General features: G+C 42.1%; 1 protein-coding gene across 1 annotated transcript in view; it reads left to right on the top strand.

Annotated features, from left to right (window-relative positions):
• nfasca (neurofascin homolog (chicken) a) overlaps window positions 1–22,082 on the top strand; it is a 306,670-nt gene extending 284,588 nt beyond the window's left edge. Inside the window, exons 31-34 of the mRNA XM_087973468.1 lie at window positions 1,834–1,965; window positions 2,838–2,886; window positions 10,571–10,582; window positions 11,043–22,082. Coding sequence (XP_087829594.1) covers window positions 1,834–1,965; window positions 2,838–2,886; window positions 10,571–10,582; window positions 11,043–11,286 — 437 coding nt within the window. The 3' untranslated portion in view covers window positions 11,287–22,082. The remainder of the gene's footprint in view (window positions 1–1,833; window positions 1,966–2,837; window positions 2,887–10,570; window positions 10,583–11,042) is intronic.
• The last annotated feature ends 1,585 nt before the right edge of the window (window positions 22,083–23,667 follow it).

The following is a 23,667-nucleotide window of genomic DNA, read 5'->3' as shown; positions in this document are numbered from 1 at the left end:
ATTTGTATCATCGATAGTCACAGGTGAGGTGCCAGAAAACTGGAGGTTGGCTAACGTGGTGCCACTGTTTAAGAAGGGTGGTAAGGGCAAGCCAGGGAACTATAGGCCAGTGAGCCCGACGTTGTTGGTGGGCAAGTTGTTGGAGGGAATCTTGAGGGACATGATGTACATGTATTTGGAAAGGCAAGGACTGATTAGGGATAGTCAACATGGCTTTGTCCATGAGAAAGAGGTTGAATAGGCTGGGGCTGTTTTCCCTGGAGCATCGGAAGCTGAGTGGTGACCTTATAGAGGTTTATCAAATCATGAGGGGCATGTATAGGATAAACAGACAAAGTCTTTTCCTGCGGTGAGGACATAGGTTTAGGGTGAGAGGGGAAAGATATAGAAGGGACCTAAGGGGCAACTTTTTCACGCAGAGGGTGGTGCATGTATGGAATGAGCTGCCAGAGGAAGTGGTGGAGGCTGGTTCAATTGCAACATTTAACAGGCATCTGGATGGGTATATGAATAGGAAGGATTTGGAGGGATATGGGCTGGGTACTGGCAGGTGGGACTAGATTGGGTTGGGATATCTGGTCAGCATGGACAAGTTGGACTGAAGGGTCTGTTTCCATGCTGTACATCTCTATGACTTTTTGACTTTATGTTCCAAAGCTGGGATACTCCGTATTGATCTCTTAAGGTAATTCACTTTACAACAAACTGCTCCCCCTGATGTTGACTCTTTTGAATTGTTGGGGACACTTTTATTCTGATCACTGTACGCTATCACCATCTGGTGGTTTCAGTGACCATTACAATTATAGTTTGATGTGAAATCAGCAGTGAACAGGTTAGCTCGTGTGGCAGATTGTGTTGATAATTTATTTCGGGTAGAATTTAGTTAGTCCCAGCATTGCCAGTGTAATTGTAATTGTACCAATTATCTTGTGAAATCAGAATAAGTGTGGTAGTTGTTGCATTATAAGCTCCACTGATGTTCCAGTTGATAAGGCAATTGTCAACGGGGTTATATACATCAGCGGATTCTACAAGCAAGCTTGTATCTCTACATAGTAAACTGATCTCAGTCAGGCCACTGCTTGAGATGCTACACTGTCTTGGAAGATCTCATGGTGCTGCAGAATGCTATAGCATTGAAGGACCTCATTGGTTGGAGGTCTGCACAGAATGCGAGGGCCTCAATGTGTTGGAATATCCTATTCCCTGGGAGAACCTCATTGTGTAGGAAGAACCAATTCCATATGAGGACCTCAATGTGTTGGAGGACCTTCTGATCTTGAAGGAACCACATGGTTATGGAGGACCTCATTCCATTGAACGATCTCATGTTAGGTGGTTTCACAACACTGGAGGATCTAGATATTGGCACTGTGCCCCTGGGTATGGGCACAATGTAATTCATGGAGGAGGTTATGGGATGAAGATTACTGGAGCGAATTCCTCATCTCCACCGTTCCAGGGAAATGTCTGAACAAAGATCAAATGCTGCTCCTCCAAAAACAAGTTTCAGGAACAACCTTCCACCCAAAGTCCCAACACATCCAAGTTACTTGTTGGAGTAGGGAGTCAGCTGATTGAATTGTTTGCGATCTGGATTAATTCTGGAGGGGCAGACTATGACATTTAAGAAAATTAAAGGAGTATTCAGGTAGGTGTTGAATTTTAGGTAGGATTTTGCAACTCTTTCAAACTTTATCAAAACATGCAAATAGGTTTGAGAGAGAAATATAACTGTATGTTAGGCTGGTGTTGTTTCTCAGGTGAAGTCAGCCCAGGTGTTGAGAGGATCCTCCAATATAACAGTGTCCTGATATTATTTTCTTGCAGCTTTTACTAATAGTCACGTGGACATCGCAACGCAGGGCTGGTTCATTGGCCTGATGTGTGCTGTGGCACTCCTTGTGCTGATTCTGTTGATTGTGTGCTTCATAAAGAGGAGCAGAGGAGGCAAATATCCAGGTAAGAAAGCTCAATGTGAAACTGAGGGTGGGCCTGCACAAGAGGCCATGTATTCCTAGTCAGAGATCAACTGGGATTGCCAAAACGAGAGGGCCTGGTGTTCCCAATGGGAGAGGGTCTGGTGTTCCCAATGGGAGAGGGTCTGGTGTTCCCAATGAGAGAGGGTCTGTCGTTCCCAGTGAGAGAGGGTCTGGTGTTCCCCATGAGAGAGGGTCTGGTGTTTCCAGTGGAGAAGGTCTGGCATTCCCAATGGGAGAGGGTCTGGTTTTCCAAGTGGAATTGGGCTGGGTGTACCCAGAAAGAGAGAGCCTGGTGTTCCGAATAGGACAAGGCAGATCTCCTGTAATTTCAAAGTATTTTAAGCCCAGCACCTGTTGCCTATCCCTAATTTCCGGGGTGGAACTGATTGAGTTCCTAAGGCCATCTCCAGAGGGCAGTTAAGAGTCAATTCATTTCCAACCCCAAACCAGAGCCTGGAGGGGTGAGGTGCCAATTGGGGGTGTCAGATTCTCGATGAACCTTTAAGCAGAGACTCTGCCACCTCCAGTAAATGTAAAGGATTCCACTTGCAGCAACTGTAAAGAACAAGTGAGTGCTCCCTGGTGTCTCCGCCAACGGTTACCTCTTAGACAAAAACCACACAAAAAACAGATTCTGTGGTCACTACTACATCGCAGTTAGTGGGAGCTTGCTGAGTGTGAATTGGCTGCTAAGTTTCCAACATTAGAGCAGTGTCGACATTTTTAAAATTCCTTCCTTAGTTCTTTGTGATACCCTGAGGTTGTGAAAGGGTGCTATCAAAGTGCCAGTTCTGCTGTCTTTTTACTGTTTCATAACATTTTTATACCTTTCATTTCCTCTCCTCCTTCCAGTTAAGACGACAGAAGAAAATCGGCCCTCACAAGATGACAATGGATACCTGTAGGTCACTGTGTTTATCTAATCGATACGTTTTTGTTAGAATTGGGAGACCCTCACTCCACACTCTACCCCTTCTCTCCCCTCCCCAGGGATAGCCAATAGCCACTGAACCTTGTGTGTTCTATTGGGGTCTGCCCAGTCCAAGAATTGGGTTCTATCTGCTCTCCTAGAATGTCCCTGTCATCTCAGCCCCTCTCCCTGTGTCTCAAAGTGTTGGAGCCCATCAGGAAAATACATTAAGACCCACCTGAGATAAAGGATCTTACGGGATAAGTGAGACATCAGAAGCTTCAGATGTTGCACTCATGTCTATAATGATCATCTCGATCCCAACACTCTGCATCACTCAAAGAAATATCAATATTTACAGACATTGGTGGGAAGAAGGGTTTGGGGGGGTGGGGGGACTGCAGACCACACACACTCACCAATTGTGTGTACGAAAGCTGTGCAGTGAGTTTGTTCGATCTTGGTCAAAGGTCCATCTGCAAGGGTTGGGTCAGCAGTTCATTTAACACTGGCATCTTAACGAGGGATATATTCGAAGTCAGAACAGCAAGATTTGTTGGCATCAGTGATTTCAAATATCTGCCACATAACCAGAATGCACACGAGTTTTGATTGTTAATGCAAAGTGTCCCACAAAATATTTAGATGCTCTGACCTCAAGTTTATCAAAAGTGAAGGAAAGATATTAACACAAGGTGCAACTCGACTGTTAAAATATACCCATAAAATGTCAGGTGCTAAGAGTTCGGTGTTCCTCAGTTTAAGTGCATTCAAACATTTGACTATCTTTACTCACTGATTCTTGTGCAGAGTTTCACAGGGCCCAGCCAGTCTTTACATCACGCATTAAATGTTAATACATCTATGGGAATGTAAGATGTAGGAGTAGAAATAGGCCATTTGGCCCATCAAGGCCACTCCACCTTTCAATGAGATCATGGCTCACTTCCTAATCCATAACTTCACTTTTCTGCCTTTTTCCCCATAATTTTCAATTCCCATTCACATTAAAACTCTGTATATCTCAGTCTTCCATATAGTTAATGACCCAGCCTCGACAGCCCTCTACGGTAAAGAATTCCACAGATACACTACCCTCCGAAAATGAAATTCCTCCTCATCTCTGTCTTAAATGACTCTTTACTCTGGGATGATGCCTTCTGGTCCTAGACTCTCCCACAAGAACAAACAACCTTTCAACATTTACCCTGTCAAGTCCCCCCCCCCCCCCCGCCTCCATTTCTCCTATCATTTCTTAAATAAGGCAACCAAAATTGTTCAAGGAATTCTAAGCGAGGTCAAATGCCTTGAGTCATTTTAGCAAGACCACCCAATTCTTATATTCCATTTCCTTTGATATAAAAGCCTAAAGTCCACTTGTCTTCCCTACTATCCACTGAACTCGTAGATATTTTTAACCAACCCATTCACACAGATTATGGTACACCTCTGGAGCAGGTGAGAATTGAATGCAGGTCCTCCTGGTCCAAAGGTTGGGACACTATCACTGCACCACAAGAACCCCTCCTGTTGGATGTGGTGTGCTAGCTTTTTGTGATTCATATATAAAGACCAATGTTTGTACTGTGGCTTCCTGCAATTTTTCTCCATTTAAATAATATTCATCTCTTTTATGATTCCTGCCAAAGTGTATTACCTCATATTTTCCCACGATGTGTTCCAATAATCTGTGCTGTTTGACTCACAGCATTGGGACAATCATAAAGTTATATTACACAGAAGGAGCCCATTGTGACTTTGCCGTTTTAAGCTTTATTTTACAGTCATGTTTATCCTGCCCTGTTGCCACCAAAAAAGCCAATTGTCTTTTCATCCTGCTTGTTCATTAGTCCTGATTTATGTTGGAGACTACGCTGTGACATAACCTTAACCACGTCCCGAAACTCATGTTGCCCTCACCATCAGATCATCCTCCTCCAGAAACCTCCAAGCTCACTCAAACCAGGTACCAGCCACTGGACTTGACCTCGCCCACCCATGACTCAAAATAAACTCAGACCCAACTGTTCAGCTATTGTTGATCGGGTACATACAGAAACTTTTTTAGATTAGATTACTTACAGTGTGGAAACAGGCCCTTCGGCCCAACAAGTCCACACCGCCCCGCCGAAGCGCAACCCATCCATACCCCTACATTTACCCCTTACCTAACACTACGGGCAATTTAGCATGGCCAATTCACCTGACCTGCACATATTTGGTCTGTGGGAGGAAACCGGAGCACCCGGAGGAAACCCACGCAGACACAGGGAGAACGTGCAAACTCCACACAGTCAGTCGCCTGAGGCGGGAATTGAACCCGGGTCTCTGGCGCCGTGAGGCAGCAGTGCCACCGTGCTGCCCACTAACTCTTCCTGATCATCCCAAAGAGACTTTCAACATTTCTGTTCATTTTGTCAAACTTATCATTAGGGATGAGAAATAAATGTTGGGCACGTGAAAACGTAAGTATAATAAAAAGTAATATGTGCAGCAGGTTCTGTGTTCAGGCACAGCCTTGGGTCTCCCATCTCTTATTTTGTTTTTAGTCTTATCAAATGCTTTATTTTACTGCGTAAATTTGTTTTCTGTTTTTATAGTTCATGACACCACCCTAAACCTTCAGGACTACAAGAGTTCTAATATAAATAATACCTAGAAGTTAAAAGATTTTTTCTAATTTGACTAGATGAGGAATAAATCTTAAGTGTTAATTCTTCAGACAAGCGATCTTAATATTAAACCACGACTTAACAAAGCTGATAATAAAAGCAAATTACTATGGATGCTGGAAATCTGAACTAAAAACAGAACATGCTGGAGAAATTTAACAGGTCTAGCAGTGTCTGGAAAGAGAAACTGAAAAATTCTGAAGAGTCATATTGTACTGAAAATGCTAACTCTGAGTCTGCAGCATTTCCTGTTTTAATTTTATACCTAACAAAGCTTTATGTTTAAAAATAATAAAAAGGAGTTACAGTTATAGTATTTCCAACTTACAAGGGTTTACGTGGTCACATGGGTCTAGAAAGAAGTGAGAGATGGACCGGCAGACAAATTATATCAGCAGGGAGGAAAAGAACAATCAGTTTTTGCAATAACAAGGCCATTTTGATACTGCGCCAGTCAGACATCAAAGCTGTGTACTTATTTTCGCAAGGCAGTAGTTTTAAAGAGAAGCTGAGAGCGACTTAATTCTTGCAAAATGTCTAATCTTTCAAAATACCTTCATAAACTCATATTCTCACAGACTATAGCGGAGAACCTAAATGACTGTGAATTCTAGGGGCCTGACCCCAACACAGTTCCTGATGCAGCGATCAGAAGTAAGGTTTAAAATTAATACATTCCCTTTCTTTCTTCCAAATGTGGGACTGTCACAACCAATCCCAAAAATGTCCCAACTAAGGTCAATGCACAACTCAACATAAATGAGCAGGTGACGATGGATCACTCTGTTGATTTACTTAGGGATTGTCTGACAGAGGTTGGACTGTGTTTGGTGGGGGAGGGGGGGCGGAAGCAGGGGAGGAGGGTAGGATAGTGATTTGAAACTCGAAACCTGTTTGATTCCTATTCCTCATACCCACAACCCACTGCATCCCACCACCACAGAAAGGAATGGTGAGACCCATCCAGTTCCCATTTCCATTCCACTCTGTTTACTGTGTTCCACGTCCTGGCATTTGTAATTTCTTGTTTATTGTCCCAATCTTGTTCTGTTGTAAAGGTGTCTCAGTGCATATTAACACTCACCAATGCCTTTATGTTTCTTTGTTCATCGCTCCCTAGACCCAGGCTGGACAAGAGGTATTACTGTGAACTTCAGAATTATACAAACCAATTACCTTTCCCGCTCATGAATTCTAAATCTGAGTCTTTTTTTTAAACTTACACACGAGATATTGTGTGGGTTGTGGTCAATTATGAAGCACTTTTATTTATAATTGGGGGGGGGGGGGTGCGGGTCAACGCTGTAATATTTGTCCTGAATCACTCCAAATGCTAAAGACTGAATTTTGAAGTTATTCAGTGAGAAATGGAAAGGTGATCAAAGAATTTGGAGGTGCTCAAAGTTAGACAGGGTCCATCACAACAAAAGAGAATAACTAGCTAGCGTCAATATGATCTCATTTTTAATTTTAATGATATTACCTGTTATTCCAATACAGAACTAAGTTCTACACAGTAAATATCTCTCTAATTTTGACATGTTTCGGTTTATCCCACATTTTGCTCCAAAATCACACACCATCCTGACTAGGGTATAGGTCAGCCATTCCTTCATGATCATTAAGACAAATGTTTGCAATTCTGTGCCTGAAGACATTGCAGCAACCCCTTGATCACACAGTAGATCAAGAAATCAACTCACCACCAGCTTATCAAAGGCCAACAAAGGATGGGCACCAAATACTGCTCTTACCCATGATGTCCACATCCCAGGAATGAATTAGGTTAGGGTAAAGATGTTGGGATCGTGAAAGAAATGGTATTACTTACAGCACCCATCTACATCACTACAGGTAGGGGACAGGAACACCCTGACAGCAAATTGCTTTCAACCAGAGAATATCCAAAGCAAGGGAAAAGTCTCTCTTTGCTGAGGTGGAAGATGAATAAAATCATTTATTTTCTAGTTTATGGGTCTCAAGGCTACACAGGAAGATCCCAAATTTTCCCATTTCAAGTCTCAATTGTCAACACTGTGCTAAATGTTGCACTGGTCCTTTCGTCTGTCAGGGACAGCTATACTAGGCAATATCCACACAACCTCAGCATGTTAATGTCTTGGCAAGGAAATCTCCTAGAAAGCATGTATCTCCACAGTGATACCGTGGATTAAATAATTAATAATTATTAAATTATGATAATTGGATTACACAGACAAGACTCACATTCCCTTCAGAATGGAAGTGTGGTCCAATTGAAAGTGTTCAAGATGATCAAAGTAGTTAATGGAGTAGCTAGAGAGAAACTATTTCTGCTGGTAAAGGAGTTAAGAGCAAGGGAGACTAACCTTAAAATAAAAGCTGGGCCAGAAAATACTTTTTCTCTCCAAGGCAGTGATGTATCTAGAGTTTACTCCCTTGGAAGACCATTGAGGCTGGAAGTCAATTGATAATTTCAACACTGAGATTGACAGAGCAGTACGTAAGGGTGTAAAGGATTGGGGAATGAAGGTGTGTAGATGGACTTAGAATGAAGATATCCCATGATCCAGTTGAACAGTTAAATAGATTTGAGGGGCTGAATGACTTGCTGCTCCTCTGTGAGAGTTACACAATTGTTCAATGTAATGTATTGGCGTGGGAATTTTATTGACAATCACTTTATGAAGACTCTCAAGTTGGGATTTGTGCGTTGCAGTCTTTTGGGAGTCAAAGTATAGAAAGGAAGATTTAACAGTACCTGACTTAGCAAATTGATCCTAACACTGAATGTCTGAGCTTAGAAAACACTATATTTTCTTATTTAGAGTGATTGTCCATTCATATTATCCTTAAATTAAGTAGAACATCTTGACATGTATGTAGCAATGTTCCTTATTGCAAATTATTACTAAATGTAGACTTAGTGTGAAGTGGAAGGGAATTGATAGAGAAATAGTAGTATATTACCCATCAGTAGCATGGGTAGATCCTTATCATGTTAACACTATGTTTCAGAGTGACTATTCTGTCTTTTATTAAGATAGAAAACATTTTTAAATGAATAATTCTAAACCATTTAAATCAGTACTTAGTGTGACATTGCTGAAGCACAAATGATCGAAGATCAGAAAATGTGTCCCATTTAAAACCCATCCATGAAAAGGGATTGACAGAAATGAACTCCTTCCCTAATCAACCACTTCCCACATAATATTCCATTCTCGATCTTGGATTTCAGGAAATAATGGTCACAGCACTACCTGAATATTAAAGCATGTGCAGTTTCTATGGCAACAATCACAGACTATACTGACCTGGGTCAATTAAACCTGAGGCCTGGGTGGCCATTAAGGACAAACATCTAGTTTCTAGATGCCAGGCACCTTGTGGATGTCCCGGAGAGTTTTATTACTTCAGTCTCATTTTGTTTAGCTCCTGATCATTCCACATCATTCACCCTTTTCTGTTCATAAGTACACATGCATGAAGCAACCCTCTGTTTTCCAATGCAATGACTTAAGAGCATGTTGAACATTGAAAACGCCAAGTTAAGATGATGTGATTGGTTTGGATTTCTGGACTGAACTTTTGGGCTGGAGAAACCAAACTGGGAAATGGCCAAGACTTGAGGTGCTCATTGTGCCTTAATAAAAATAGATTCTAGCTTTTCATTCAGAGAAACTTAGAGCAAGTCAAATGATATATGTATTCCCATTCAGGTGTTGGCTTTTGTGTGCAAAGAGGAGCCCAGATCTCAGTACGATGGTTTCGATTATGTTGAAGGTGCATCAAGTATAAAAATGGCAAGGAGAATCTGCTATCTTGTGCAACAAGATGATTCATTTGCAAAAGAAATCCAAACTCATTTACATTTTTCTTGGCATCCCCTGATCTGGATATGATGTAGAGTCAGATGTAGAGTATTTGATTTTCTTATCTGATTGCATGTACAAATGCTGATGGTTGGGAAGTAAGATTTGAGATGACCTTGGTTTAGTGCCAGAGGGTAGGCTTTCCAACAATTGAAGGTATCTTAATCAGACCTGTAAAGGTTTTAAAAATGCTAAGTGAATACCATGGGAATATTCTGGGGAAAAGAAGCTATTTTTGCAGACTGGGGTGTCGAGGACTACTGAGCATAACCATAGATTAGAGCCTGATCTTTCAGGAGGGTTATTAAGAATCATTTCGCCGTGCAAAGGGTGGTGGAAGTTTGGAATTCTTTTCTGCCAATGGCAACTTGTTAATTTTAAATCTGAGATGAATCGATCTTTAGTTACCAAAGGTAAATGGGGCACAATTGTGGAGTTAGGTCATTGATCTTACTGAACGATGGAGGCGGCTCAAGGGGTTGGATGGCCTCCTCCTTCTCCTGTGATCCAATCAATCCAGGTGAATGGATCAAAATGGCCGAGGTTCTGTAGTGGCAGAATTGACGTGGAACTACTTTCTCAGATCTGCAATCATGTCAAATGTAGCTTTGATTTGTTCTGAGAATGTTGATTTGTCATTACGTGTTTGTAGACATTTCTGTCTCGGTTTTCCATTTGTCCTGCCTGTTTGAAATGGATTTATAAGGGGATAGGTTTAGAGCAAGAATGTGGAAACCAGTTCAATGTTTGAGGTTCTCATTTAAAGCAGAGGAAGAGTTGAGGGCTGTAATATTTTGGAATCAAATTGAAGCGAAATCAACTTCTGTCATATTTACAGTGGAAATCTAAACTCTTCTAATTGGGACTAGAGTTGATTGTTTTATGTTTAGAATTAGGATTTAATCTGGATTAGAATTAGAGTGGATTTTTACCTTTCCTAAATCAGGATTGTTATCAGGGGCCACAGATCATTTCTCAATTGAGAATCCTTCAATTCTCAAATCTCCTAGAGAAGGAAGTGAGTGTAAAATGAATTCCAGAGGGAGTTAAATACTGAAGTCCTAACCAATCTCTTTTTATTCTGTTTGCCTTGTCCATGCCTCCATCACCCTTCCTCTGCCTTACATATTCCACTAACGGGAAACACAGATCTCTAGAAAGGTAAGGAGAGCTGTTAATTTGTGAAGTGTTTTCAGAACATTTGGCTTTGCATTGTACATGCTGTTCCATGCGCTGGTTCACCAGGCTAACGCTGGTATCATTGTAAAGGTTAGGGCTGTGTGATGAAGACGAGCTGACCAATAAAGGAGACTGTTGAGGAAAGCCCAATGTGCATCATTTGTCGATCCACTTAACCGAGTGCCATGTGATATTTTTCTCATAAAGGTTCCATAGCCCTATGCTGATGGGTTAAAGAATCAGTAGTAGTGCCCCTTCCTCCAAAACAGGATGCCTGGATTCAAGTCCCACCTGCTCCTGTAACATCTCTGAGCAGGTCAATTTGGAAGAAACCTAACCTTTAGGTTGTTGAAGCGCACATTGCGTGGCAATTGCGCCACTGGGAAGGAGGGAGGGAGGCCACTTTCTGTTATTAACATCAATCCTCTTTATATTGACCCAGTGATAATGAAGACAGCAAGAAGCCTCAAGGCAGTCAGTCTTCGGTGGATGGGACAGTGAAGCAAGAGGAGAGCGATGACAGCATAGTCATCTACGGTGATGGGGATGGCAATTCTCGCTTTGGCGAGGACGGTTCCTTCATCGGTCAGTACACGGTCAAAAAGGACAAAGAGGAGACCGAGGGTAATGACAGCTCCGAAGCTACGTCTCCAGTCAATCCTGCCTATTCCTTGGCACAAATGTGAAAAGTAAGGTGAAACCCAAAACTCAAAGCATATGGGCACAGGTGCTAGCAAGACAGTAACTACATTTGATTTATCCACCAATATCCGAGCATATGGAAAACAGAAGCAAAGTGTGATTTGGCAAACGTGAGGGACCAAATAATGAAGCCGGCAAGAGAGGATACGTGAAGAGTAAGGAGAATTAACGAAAGGGGCAACGTGGAAGGTAGAGTGATTTATCAGGCTTTGGAGTAACGTCGCCCTCGAGCTCCCCAGCCTCCATGTGTTGCTGTTAAGCCCCAGTAGCCTATCTCTCAAGAGTAAGAAAAACAAATTCTGGAAACTGCTATTTTTCTTCCCATCCATTTTAGATTGCAAGTGACACAATTTTGGAGTAATTTCTAACATTGTGTATAGATGATGCTACCTAGGGATTCCTCATATTCCACTTGCAAGCTCTGTCCTTGTCTCAAGCTATCATGAGGCCACAGCTCTACATAGGATGAACATGAAGATTTTTACCACTACACTTTGTTTTTGAACAGTACTTAATTTTAAGATGCAGCAACATTAATATGATGTAAGAGAAATGTCTGTATGTTGACTGGTGCCTCTCGGATCTCCCTTATTTTAAATTATATGCTTCTTAACATTGAGGGTTAGACAGCCGTCGAGCAGGCCAGCATTGCAGATATATCTGGAGCAATGATTAGTCAGAGCAAAACAAGCTATCTGTGCCTAAGGAGCTGCTTAAATGTGATACATAATAAAATAGGTAATTTCTGACAGGTGCCATTTGACAGGTCAGGACCGAGTGCTGTGATTTTCTAAAGAAAATTATCGTGCATTCTTTGAACTCATTATTGATGCACACTTCTATTTGCTGAATAATTAACTCCACTTCTTCCCCCAGTCAGCAGAAAACAGAATGTCCTGGTCTCACCGTTCAGCAGCAGTTTAGAACGCTCTGCTTCTGAAACTGACGCTTGACAGAATGAAACCAGGACTGTGCAGACACCTCACATTATACTGCTTTCCATTTACATTGACAGTTCAGATGGCACTTCCACATACAGCAGCTGCATTGTTAGCAGTCCTGCAACAATTGACTTACATGTAGCAGATCCAAGTGATGTTTCTCATGTCCTTAAAGTAAGCCCTCTCCCCTTCTTGTGCCCCCACTCAGCTCCTTTCTACTCAACCTCAGCTTTCAATATTTGGTCTTCAGTAGCTGAAAACACTTATCTATCTCCTTTAGGTCTTCTGGGCATTGACCCTTACTCCTCACTTACTTGAATGATCAATCCTCGATCTTGTATGTTCTCCAGTAAACTGTTGATTTTCTCCAATTAATAATAGGTTTGAAACTAATCACCAACCACCTCTTCTTTCAGGTTGAAGCCCCGCCCACTGTAATACAAAGTTCTGTATTTACTTCTGTCCTACATAACTCTAAGTGGGACAAGAAGGATTGACAACTCAAGTTGTAACATTAACCTGAAAACTCAAAGTGAATGAAGCAATAAAATAATATTAGGACTTACATGGTCTTAATTCTTAGACTTGTGGCCATTAGTTAAGCTCTCAATCTTGCTTAAAGTGGTACCTTGCGAGATTTCAAGGCAAGAATTATTCCAGTGCCAAGTTCAATGCCTTGTTGAAAGTCAAAACTATATTCCCTTTCCATAGAAACAGCATTGCCAATCTCTAGACATATCCTGGCAAGATTTTTTTCTTGACTTAATAATCCCTAATGTTCACCTAAAACCATTTTCTGCTCCAAGTTCCTATACAGATAATTTCAAAATATCGGCTTCCAGTTCCGATCTATTCACTTTATCCACATGTTCGTATGACGGAATATTCTCCACTAGCCTGGATGACTGCAGATCCAACGACACTGAAGTTCAACATTTTTCAGACCAAAACAGCCCACTTGATTGGCACTCCATCCATAGTATTAAAACTTCTGCTCCATCCACCATCGACGCCGAGTAACAACAGTGTGTACCACCTGCAGGGTGCGCTGCAGTGACTCACCAAGGCACCTTCCAAACCCATGGCTTGTACCATCTACAGAGGAACCTCGATTATCTGAATGACATGGGCAGGGAATGTTTTGTGTGGATAATCGAATGCGGATAACACTGTTTTGCTAGATAATCCGAAATTCAAATAATCAAATGCTGGATAATCGAGGTTCCTCTGTAGAAGGATGAGGGCAGCTGATACCCAGGAACATCACTAGTTCCTGTCTCAACATCCTAACCTGGAACTATCTCACTGTACCTTTATTGTTGCCAGGTTGAAATCCCTCTGTAACAGTGCTGTGGGTGTACTGACACCACACTAAATGCAGCAGTTCAAGAATGAACCTTCTATCCACTTATTCAAGGGAAGTTAGACACGGACAATAAATGCCGGCCTTGCCAGTGATGCCGACAATATTTATTTTTCCAAAACTCCCAGTCCTCAACAACTCTGGTTAAAAGCTTACAGTCACCATTCATCAAAACGAATTGAAACCTCAAGCTGTCTCCTGCCTTTGTTAACCACACTACACTCCAGCTACTTTCTTAAACCAGTCATTACTTACGCATGTTAGTAACTGTCTAGATTAAAATATTAAGACACGGAATCAAGTTTCCTCACATTTTTGAAACTAGATTCCTTCTGTTTGAGTCAGAAGTCACATGACACCAGGTTATAGTCCAACAGGTTTATTGAAAACACAGGCTTTCGACGAATCACTTCACCTGGTAAAAGAGCAGCGGTCCGAAAGCTCATGATTTCAAATAAACCTGTTGGACTATAACCTGGTGTTGTGTGACTTCTGACTTTATCCGTCCCAGTTCAACACCTGCATCTCCACATCATGGCTACCTTCTGTTTGAGACAACATGGCGACGTGGTGGGATATCAGAGCATCCCTCTGACTTTATCATGACCCGAGCCAATTTACTTGTACTGAGGGTCACAACATACAGGGAGGGGTCACTGTTGGTTCCTGTTACTGTGAAGACCTGGACCGTTCCTGGAGAATGCACTGTGGATTTGCAGGCTTCATTTTTGGGACTGAGCTTTGTTCTGAAGATGAAATTTGACAGTAGGAAAGGTCTCCACTAGACCTTATCCCTTCAATAAAATGTTTTGGGTCTGCTAAGCCTTCCTCAGGACTGACTGTTACCTTCCTCTGATCCTGGGGCAGTGCCGGTAACATGTAGGAGTGCATGAAAAGCTACCAAGTCTCACTTCTCCTCTATTATGTGCTCCTAGCAGACGGGGAAATGGTGCTGGAATAACTGCTGGAAGTTTTCCTCGGCACAATGGGAGAGAAAGGATAGAAATACGGACAAAGAGCGTTTACAATCTGACTTCAGGCAGAATAGGAGAGAGTTAGCTAGGCTTTGATATCCTGCCTATTAGATTATTGACGTACAAGGTACTCTTGTGTGTTTTTGGTAACCCAAACTCTTCAAGTCTGGAAGAGCCTTTACACATCCGCTGAAGGCCCATTTTTCAAAATGTAAATTCCATGTGATTTTTTGTTGTTGTAAATTGAGTCTGATTGATTCCTATGTTAATTGCTTATGCTCCCATTCAGAAATCCAACCTCAGGACTTCACCTGTGTATAATGGAGCAGGATGTGTGGGGTTAGTCCAGTGGAGGGAATTAAACCTTTTGTGTTGGAATATCCAACAGAGATAGGGTGGAATGCTTGTTTAACACATGACCAATCGATACCATCAGTTTTCCATTGGATGAGTTAACTTAAAAGTTAACTCTTACATGTCTGAATGCTAGAATAGGGATTGAATCGAATGTGGTTCAGTGGTGTAATGCCATTGCACCAGTTGGTCTATCAGTTACATACATTTTAATATGGCCCATTAATGCCCTCCTCCTCCCTTCAGTGATAGAGATGTGTATGTTACATGGAACAAATATTACTTTACCTTCCTTTGAGAGATGGCTAATTCCTTGCTTCCTAAGGTATTTCAATAAGAATCAAACTCCCTGCCTGCAGCTAAACCAAACACTATTAGGACTTGTATCTCTTTGCCAAATTCCCTCACTTTTCCTCCAATGCCAACCCTTCTCCAACTGAAACTTGACTCTTCTCTGAGTAAAAACTATTTACAGTAGCCATTGCGATCCTGCCGCTACTCCCACCCTCTATCCCCACTTCCCGGCTCTTCTCAGATTCAATCGTGAGAGGTTGATCTGGCAGGTTAAAAGAAAGAGCACACATTTGTAAATACCATTAGCATTGAAGGTATAGACTGATATCAGGGACATGTCCAGTGCGCACTGACCGTGGACTAGCACACATACCAAGCTTGGCCTACCAACCCATCACCTCCAAGAGATGTGCGTCTTTTATATAGAAAGTGTCTGTCTGTTTTCTGCCACGTGCAATGCTAAACAAATAAATGGTTTCTATGGTAACAAGTAAATCACTGGAACAGCTTGCCTCCTTCATGGACATTGGTGCTATATCATGCAGTACCCTTATCCCAAACACCTCATCCTCAGCCCGTTTCTGTGATAGTTAAACAACTTCTCCAGAACACAGGATTGTGTAGTGCAAGGCAACTGGTGGAGGATATACATGAATTGTATCTTGTTTTCATGTTCATTGCTGCACCAATTGTGCACATGGCCATATCAGGATGTACTGTGCTTTATTTGTTCTTGTCTTCACGCCCTTTATCCTTAATGCCTCTTGGTCTGATCCATAGCACCATCACCATGAAAAGTTCTGCACCGTTGACATAGTTTGTGTGTTGTGGCCACAAGATGTCTATGTGACAGCAAGTAAGGAAAATCAACCACTGGGGAGATGACTTAATGTGAATCAGTAAACCATCTTCAAGCCCTTTGTCTACGGTTTCACAGACAACACTTTTCACATTGAAGAGCACACATTTTAAGCCTTTTTCGACAAATCTTGTTAATGAATGTTGCTTATGGGTTTATTCCAGCAAGCAATGGTCATAAGGCATTCACTCACCAGGCCAGTGAGATTTCTAAGATGGATTATCAACAGGACTTTCCATGCTGGTCATTGAGGTGGAGGAGAGGATATTGGGTGGAGGGGCAAGAATTGATGTATCGATGTTTTCAGTTGTCATTCGTTTACTAGCCTCAGGTAGGGACGGTGTTCCATGGTAAATAACAGACGTATAAGAACATAGAAACTAGAGGCAAGAGGAGGCCTTTCAGCTCCATCAACTCCATTCCACCATTCAGTCAGATCATGGCTAATCTACTTTAACAGCATTTTCCTGAACTATCCCATATCTCTTGATATTTTTAATATGCAGAAATCTAACAATCTCAGTCTTGACCAGATTCAATCTCCATATCCTCTGACGTCAAGAAATCCAACACTTAACCATCCCTTGAATGAAGATGTTTCTCTTCTTCTTCATCCTAAATAGCCCACCCCTTATTCTGAGGTGCCATATTTCACTTTACAAACACCTTCCTTTTTTGCAAATGACTTTTACCAAGTTGTGCTCAGCAAAGACTGAATGCTTGAGGAAGCAACTTAGTGACGGGGAATAGAATGAACATGTATTGTTTCAGTTGATTAGTCATAGTCATAGAGTCACACAGCATGGAAACAGGCCCTTCAGCCCAAACGGGTCCATGCTGACCATGGTGCTCATTCAGCCAGTTCCAGTTGCCCCTAAACCCTTCCCATCCATGTACCTATCCGAATGTCTTTTTTAAATGTTGCTATTGTACCTGCCTCAACCACTTTGTCTTGCAGCTCATTCCATACACGCACCTCTCTTTGCATGAAGAAGTTGCCCCACAGGCCCTTTGTATAAATGTATCTCAGGGACTTGGTTGCTGCACTTTTGCAGGTCTGCCAGGAATTGTGCAGGGAGAGCTGTAACAATACCGAGTGCCCGTGGTTTTGTGTTAATGTCACTGCTAGAAATCTGGAGGTTTTGGCTGATGTTGTCGTCCCCATTTCACCACAGCTGCTCATGGAATTTAAATTCAACAAATAAACCTGAAATTTAATGTCTAATCACCACGAAATAAACGCTGTAAAAGGAATTCGACTTTCGTAATATCCCTTCAGAGAAGGGAAATCTGCTGCCTGTACCTGGTCTAGCCTACATGTGACTCCAGATCCATAGCCAATCTGGTTGACTTATGAGATGGCCTCGCAAGCCATTCAGTTGAAGGGCAATTAGGGATGGGTAACAAATGCCGGATGTCCTCATCCCATGAAAGAATTGAGAGAATAAAATACAGCGCAACTAATGGTGAAAACAGTGTCCACATTGGATAATGATGCTGCTTTATACTAAATCCTTCAGCTTTCTGTGTGTGATGCTCCATAGTTTTGAACTCCCCTGCCCTAGCGAAAAGGCCTTTGCTACTGACGTTATTCATGGCCATCATGAGTTTAGAAACCTCTAGAAGGTCTTCCCTCAATCTCCTATGCTCCAGTGTAAAAGGATCCAGCCTATCCAGCCTCTCCTTATAAGTCAAAGCCTCCAGTCCCAGCATCATCCAGGTAAATCTTTTCTGAACCCTCCAATTTATTAATATCCTTCTTATAGCGGGGTAACCAGGATTGTAAACTGAACTGTAAAAGTGGCCTCACCTATGGCCTGTACAACCTCAACACAACGTGCCAACTCCTATACTCAATGATCTCAGAAGACAAGCATGCTAAACACCTTCTTAACCACCCTGTCTACCTGCAACACAACTTTCAAGGAACTATGTACCCTACAGTCATCAATCATCTTCGTCATCTCCTCGAAAAGCTCAAATTTATGAGACAAGACCTCCTTCACACAAAGCCACATTGACTATCCCTAATAAATCCATCCCTTTCCAAATGCAAGAAAATCATGTCCCTAAGAATTTTCTTCAATAATATCCCTACCACTGATGTAAGGTTGATTGGCCTATAATTTTGTGGATTATCCCTGTTAAGACCATAAGACATAGAAGCGGAAGTAAGGCCATTCGACCCATCGAGTCCACTCCGCTATTCAATCATGGCTGATGGGCATTTCAACTCCACTTACCCTGTTGTCTTTCTTAAACACAGGAACAACATTAGCTATTCTCCACTCTTGATGAGGAAGTAATAGTGTCTTGAGGAACATTAAGGGCAGTAAGTCCCCAGGGCCTAATGGGATTGATCCCAGGATTTTGAGGGAGGCAAGGGAGGAGATTTCTGGGGCCTTGACAGAGATCTTCGTGTCCTCTCTAGCCAAAGTAGAGATCAGTTCAAATCAAATAGTTCCCTAATTGGTCTATCAACATATTGTTTCAACAAACACCCCTGGACGCATTGAACACATTCTGCCCTATCTTCCCCTGTCACTAAGGGAGTACCAGTCAATATTGTGCAAGTTAAAATCACCCACTAGAATGACCCTGCTAATGTTACATCTTTCCATGATCTTTTTACATATCTGTTCCTCTATCTCCAGCTGGCTACTGGCAGGTCTATTGTACAACCCCATCATTGTGAATGCAACTTTCTTATTCCTAAGTTCTACCCATACCGTCTCACTGGATGAGTCTCCAAGATGTCCTGTCTTCGTACAGCTGTGACATCTCCTTAATCAGTAATGCAACTCCTCCACCACTTTTACATCCCTCTCTATCACCCTGAAACATCTAAACCCTGGAATGTTAGGCTGCCAGTCCTGTCCTACCTTCAACCAAGTTTCAGTAATGGCTATAACATTGTAGTTTGCAGCAGTACTTCCAAACAATAACAATCTTCATTTTTATAGCAGCTGTCACATAGTAAGATGTCTCACGATGCCTCAAAGGAGCGCTAGCATCAGGAGATAATAGGGACTGCTGACTGAAGGTGTGATCTGTAAACAGTAAGAGACAGGAATAGGCCATTCAGCCCCTCAAGCTTGCTCCACCATTCAATAAAATCACGGCTGAACCAACCTTCCTCACGTCCACTTTCTTGCATTTTTCCCATCAGACTTGATTCCCCGACTGATCATGAATCTATCTATCTCAGCCACAAATATACCCAATGACTCTGCCCCCACAGCTCTCTGTGGCAAGGAGTTCTAAAGACTCACATTCATCTAAGAGAAGAAATTCCTCCTCATTTCAGTCGAAACTTGATGCACCTTTATTCAGAGACTGTGCCCTCTGTGCCTAGGCTCTCCCATGAGGGAAACATCCACTCAGCATTCACCCTGTTAAACCCATTAAGAATCCAATAGGTTAGAATGAGATCACCTCTCATTCTTCAAATTTCCAGAGAATAGAGTCCAACCTAGTTACCGTTTACTCACAAGACAATCCCTCCATACTAGGGATCGTCAGAGTGAACTGTTCAAAGAAACAAACCTTGAGGAACATTGTAGAAGAGACTTCGGAATGAGGCATATTATAGAGGGACCTTCGGAGTTTGGGGAGCTGGAATTTAGGGTGGCATGATGGCTCAGTGGTTAGCACTGCTGCCTCACAGCACCAGAGACCGAGGTTCGGTTCCAGCCTCGGGCAACTGTCTGTGTGGAGTTTGCGCATTCTCTGCGTGAGTTTCCTCCGGGTGCTCTGGTTTTGTCCCACCGTCCAATGATGTGTAGGTCAGGTGAATTGGCCGTGTATTCAGGGATGCTTAGGTTAGGGGCATTAGTCATGGGAAAAATAGGGTTATAGGGTAGGGAAATGGGTCTGGGTGGGATACGCTTTGGAGCGTCGGTGTGGACTTGTTGGGCCAAATGGCCTGTTTCCACACCGTAGGGGTTCTATGAATCAGCAGAATGTAAAAGTCCGTCAAGATAATATTGGCAACATATGAACCTTCACACTGTCAATAAACTTAAATACAGGGATTCTGGAGAAATGTCACTGAACCTGAGACATTAACTCTGCTTTCTGTTCACGGATGCTGCCAAACCTGCTGAGTTTCACCAGCAATTTCTGTTTTTGCTCAAGATACAGAGGTATTTACTTGGTGATTGATTTGTCACTGAAGAAAAGGGTCTAATTGTTCTCCTGCTGTGTGTTGCCTTTAGAAACTGAGAAGCTGATGGAAGTCCTGAGGATAATAATGATTTTGGCCTTGGCAGGTGACTGAAGATTAATGAAATGTGCATTAAAGATTTACCAGGCAATAAATGCAATTACTCATTGATATACACTTGTGTTAAGGATTGCCATCATTTTTCTTGAATGTTTCCTTCAAGCTTATCCTGAAGGTACAATAACCAGGTATAATAAAGATATCATTACAGCAGTAAAAAAAACCCTCCTTCATGAGATCACCAGCCTTGACTAAACTGATCTGACCATTCATCTATATTGGGCAGATGTATGGGATCATTATAGATAGGCCCTGTAGTTTATATGTGTTAAGTTGTTTGTTATTGTTGAGCTTTCTTCTTGCCCTGAAGTAAAATGTTTACTGCACTAAGATCCAGGGAAATGGCAATAAAATGACATGTTTTCTTTAAATGGGAATCTCACCAAAAGAGACAGCATTTCGACCTCCACCACCCCCCCACCCCCCACCTCCAACTCCAACATTCCTATCTCCTACTTGGCTGTGCCTCAATGAGAACTGCACATATCAGTAAATTTTGGTTTTAAAATTGAAACCTACCTCTTTAAACTGCAGTCACTTCACACACATCTCAAGAGAGGTCCCAACTCAAGTGTTGATCTTCATCTTTCAAGTACTCACCCTCCCCCCACCCCACCCCTGCTGTATATGTCCAGCATTTAAAATACCAATCCACATCATGTACATCTCCTCTCTGTGCTCCAGCTGACAACACACTGTTTGTGGTGCGCACTCATGGATCTCCGCAGACCGGTCTCCTGTAAGTTTTTGAACAAGGGATGTTGTTGCAAGCTTGAGTCCAAGGATATGGCATTGAATCTTCTATTAACTACTTTCTAGTATTATGAAGGATTAAGGTGAATAAAGAGGTTCCAATTCCTCTGCTTGGGGAATCAAAGCCAAGGGGGGTCATCAGTTTAAAACTGTAACCCACTGAAGAAGTGAGAAGAGACTTCTGGAAAAATATCTTTATACAGAGTTGTTTGAGCTTGGGGTGTTTTACTTTTAGGAGTGTTTGAGGGGGGCGGGGTGTGGGCAAAGAAAGAACTGCTCCCTTTGAGGATCCAGTGACTAAACTTTTGAACCAACAGCAAATGCTGGCCTGAAATGTAAAAGCAGGACAGTGACATTAGCTTTGGATTCCTTTCGCAAGGAGCTATTGCAGACTTGATGGGCCTTTTCCTGTGCTGCATTTAGCCATTGTATTCAGGAGGGACCAGAGAAAGGTAATTTCCACAAAGACTCATGGAGCACTACTGGATATCATCTTCATCACTTCACATTGAAAATGCTGTCTCTGGAAGGAGATTTCTTTTTTCTGTGTTTGGTTTGACTAACCCACATGCATTAACCAAAAAATGCTGTCTGTCTAATAAACTTGATTTGTATGACATTGTGCAAACAGTGAAATGTGTGGGTTAAGTTGCACAGTTTTGTTTTCCTGTTTATAAAGATATTAATATATTCCCTGAATAAGAGATACCAATTGCTCAGAAACTCACATTCCCACAGAATGCATCTAAGACGATAATGTAGTTAACGTGAGATGGTCATAGAATGTGTAGATGAGGCTAATAAACATGGTTATTTAAACTGACTGCATGGGAGGTCAAAATAGCCAAGCCATCCAGATATTCTGTTTCCTCTGGGAAAACTGTAAAAATAAAACTGACTGTTTTTGTATAGGAACAAACTAAACATAAAATAAAAGCATATTGTTCTTCAAACGCATCGCTCGTCTGGTCTGATTCTCTTTTTCTGATGAGGTATTACTGTCACACGGCTGGGTGGCGCTGTTGTCAGGTCAGATCTTGGGCAGTGGAAGCCATTGTCCCAAACGTTGCCATAAAAAGGCATCCTGAGGCAAGTTTTATTAGTTAGACATAGAAGCAAATTACTGAAAATGCTGGAATCTGCACTGAAAATAACAAATGCTGGAGATTACAATGGGTCAGACAGCCTCCATGGAGAGATCCACCTATAAGAGTCAAAACATTAGCTTGCTCTCTCTCCATGGGTACTGTCCGATCCGCTGTGATCTCCAGCACTTGTTATTTCCATTAGTTAGATGTTGTACCACATGCTTCATCTTGAAAATGTTTAACCCTGAGAATTGCTAGCAGTGTGAGCTGATAACAACCTGATGAGGACAATGGGCAGCTGGACATTTGCTGTATAATGGAACCGACTGAAGAGACTTAAAAGGTGAGGAACGAAACAAGAGGAAGAGAACGTGTAGGGAAATTACAGGAATGTATTAAAGACAAATTATCATAGATTCCCTACAGTGTGGAAACAGGCCATTTGGCCCAACAAGTCCACACCAATCCTCCAAAGAGAAACCCACCCAGACCCATTCCCCTACCCTATTACTCTACATTTCCTCTGACAAATGCACCTAACCTACACATCCCTATGGGCAATTTAGCATGGCCAATTCACCTAACCTGCACGTCTTTGGACTTGTGGGAGGAAACCCATGTAGACCCAGGGAGAATGTGCAAACACCACGGAGACAGTCACCCAAGGCGGGAGTCAAACCCGGGTCCCTGGCGCTGTGAGGCAGCAGTGCTAACCACAGTCACCATGCCGCCCTGGTACAGCAAAAGAAATAGATTGGATTAAGCGAGGAACGAATTAGTTCATAAGGAAACCTATGAACAAAACTTATAAAATGACTTAAAGTGAAATATTTCTAAATCACTGAGAATGTATTTATGTGCAAAAATAGGATTCAACAGTTTCCCTTTCTAGCCAGAGAGGATAACTGACATTGCAATGATAATTATCGCACCTTTAAAAGACTGCCCTGCACTATTACACACCCGTTCTAAGTTTCAGCAGTGAATTGAATTTGAGTTTAATGTGCAATTCCAGCAAAGTTCAGAAGAAGGGACCATAAATCTAAAATCAGAGTGACACTGTTCAGAGGTGGTATCAGGAAACATTTCTCTTCACCAGGGTGAATGGAAACCTGGAACGGTCTCCTCAAAAACAGCATAGGGTTTAAAACTTTAAAAATGAGATAGACAGATTTTTGTTCGGCCAGTTTCAGAAGCGAGTAGAGGGAGTTAAGGTCCAGATTGACTATGATCTTATTGAATGATGGGACAGGCTTGAGTCATAGAGTCATAGAATTATGCAGCACGGAAATAGACCTTTCGGTCCATCCAGTCCATGCTGAATAAAATCCCAAACTAAATCAGTCCCACCTGCCTACTCCTGGCCCATCTCCCTCCAAACATTTCCTATTCATCTACTTCTCTAAGTGTCTTTTAAATGTTGTAACTGTGCATCCAACATTCCTCAGGAAGTT

This window comes from Chiloscyllium plagiosum, unplaced genomic scaffold, assembly GCF_037043375.1.
Source record: "Chiloscyllium plagiosum isolate Xiang-an unplaced genomic scaffold, Cpla_swu_hap1 HiC_scaffold_26, whole genome shotgun sequence".
NCBI classification, from domain to species: domain Eukaryota; kingdom Metazoa; phylum Chordata; class Chondrichthyes; order Orectolobiformes; family Hemiscylliidae; genus Chiloscyllium; species Chiloscyllium plagiosum.
The sequence above is the reverse complement of the archived record's forward strand: the minus strand, read 5'-3'. Positions and strand labels throughout refer to the sequence as shown.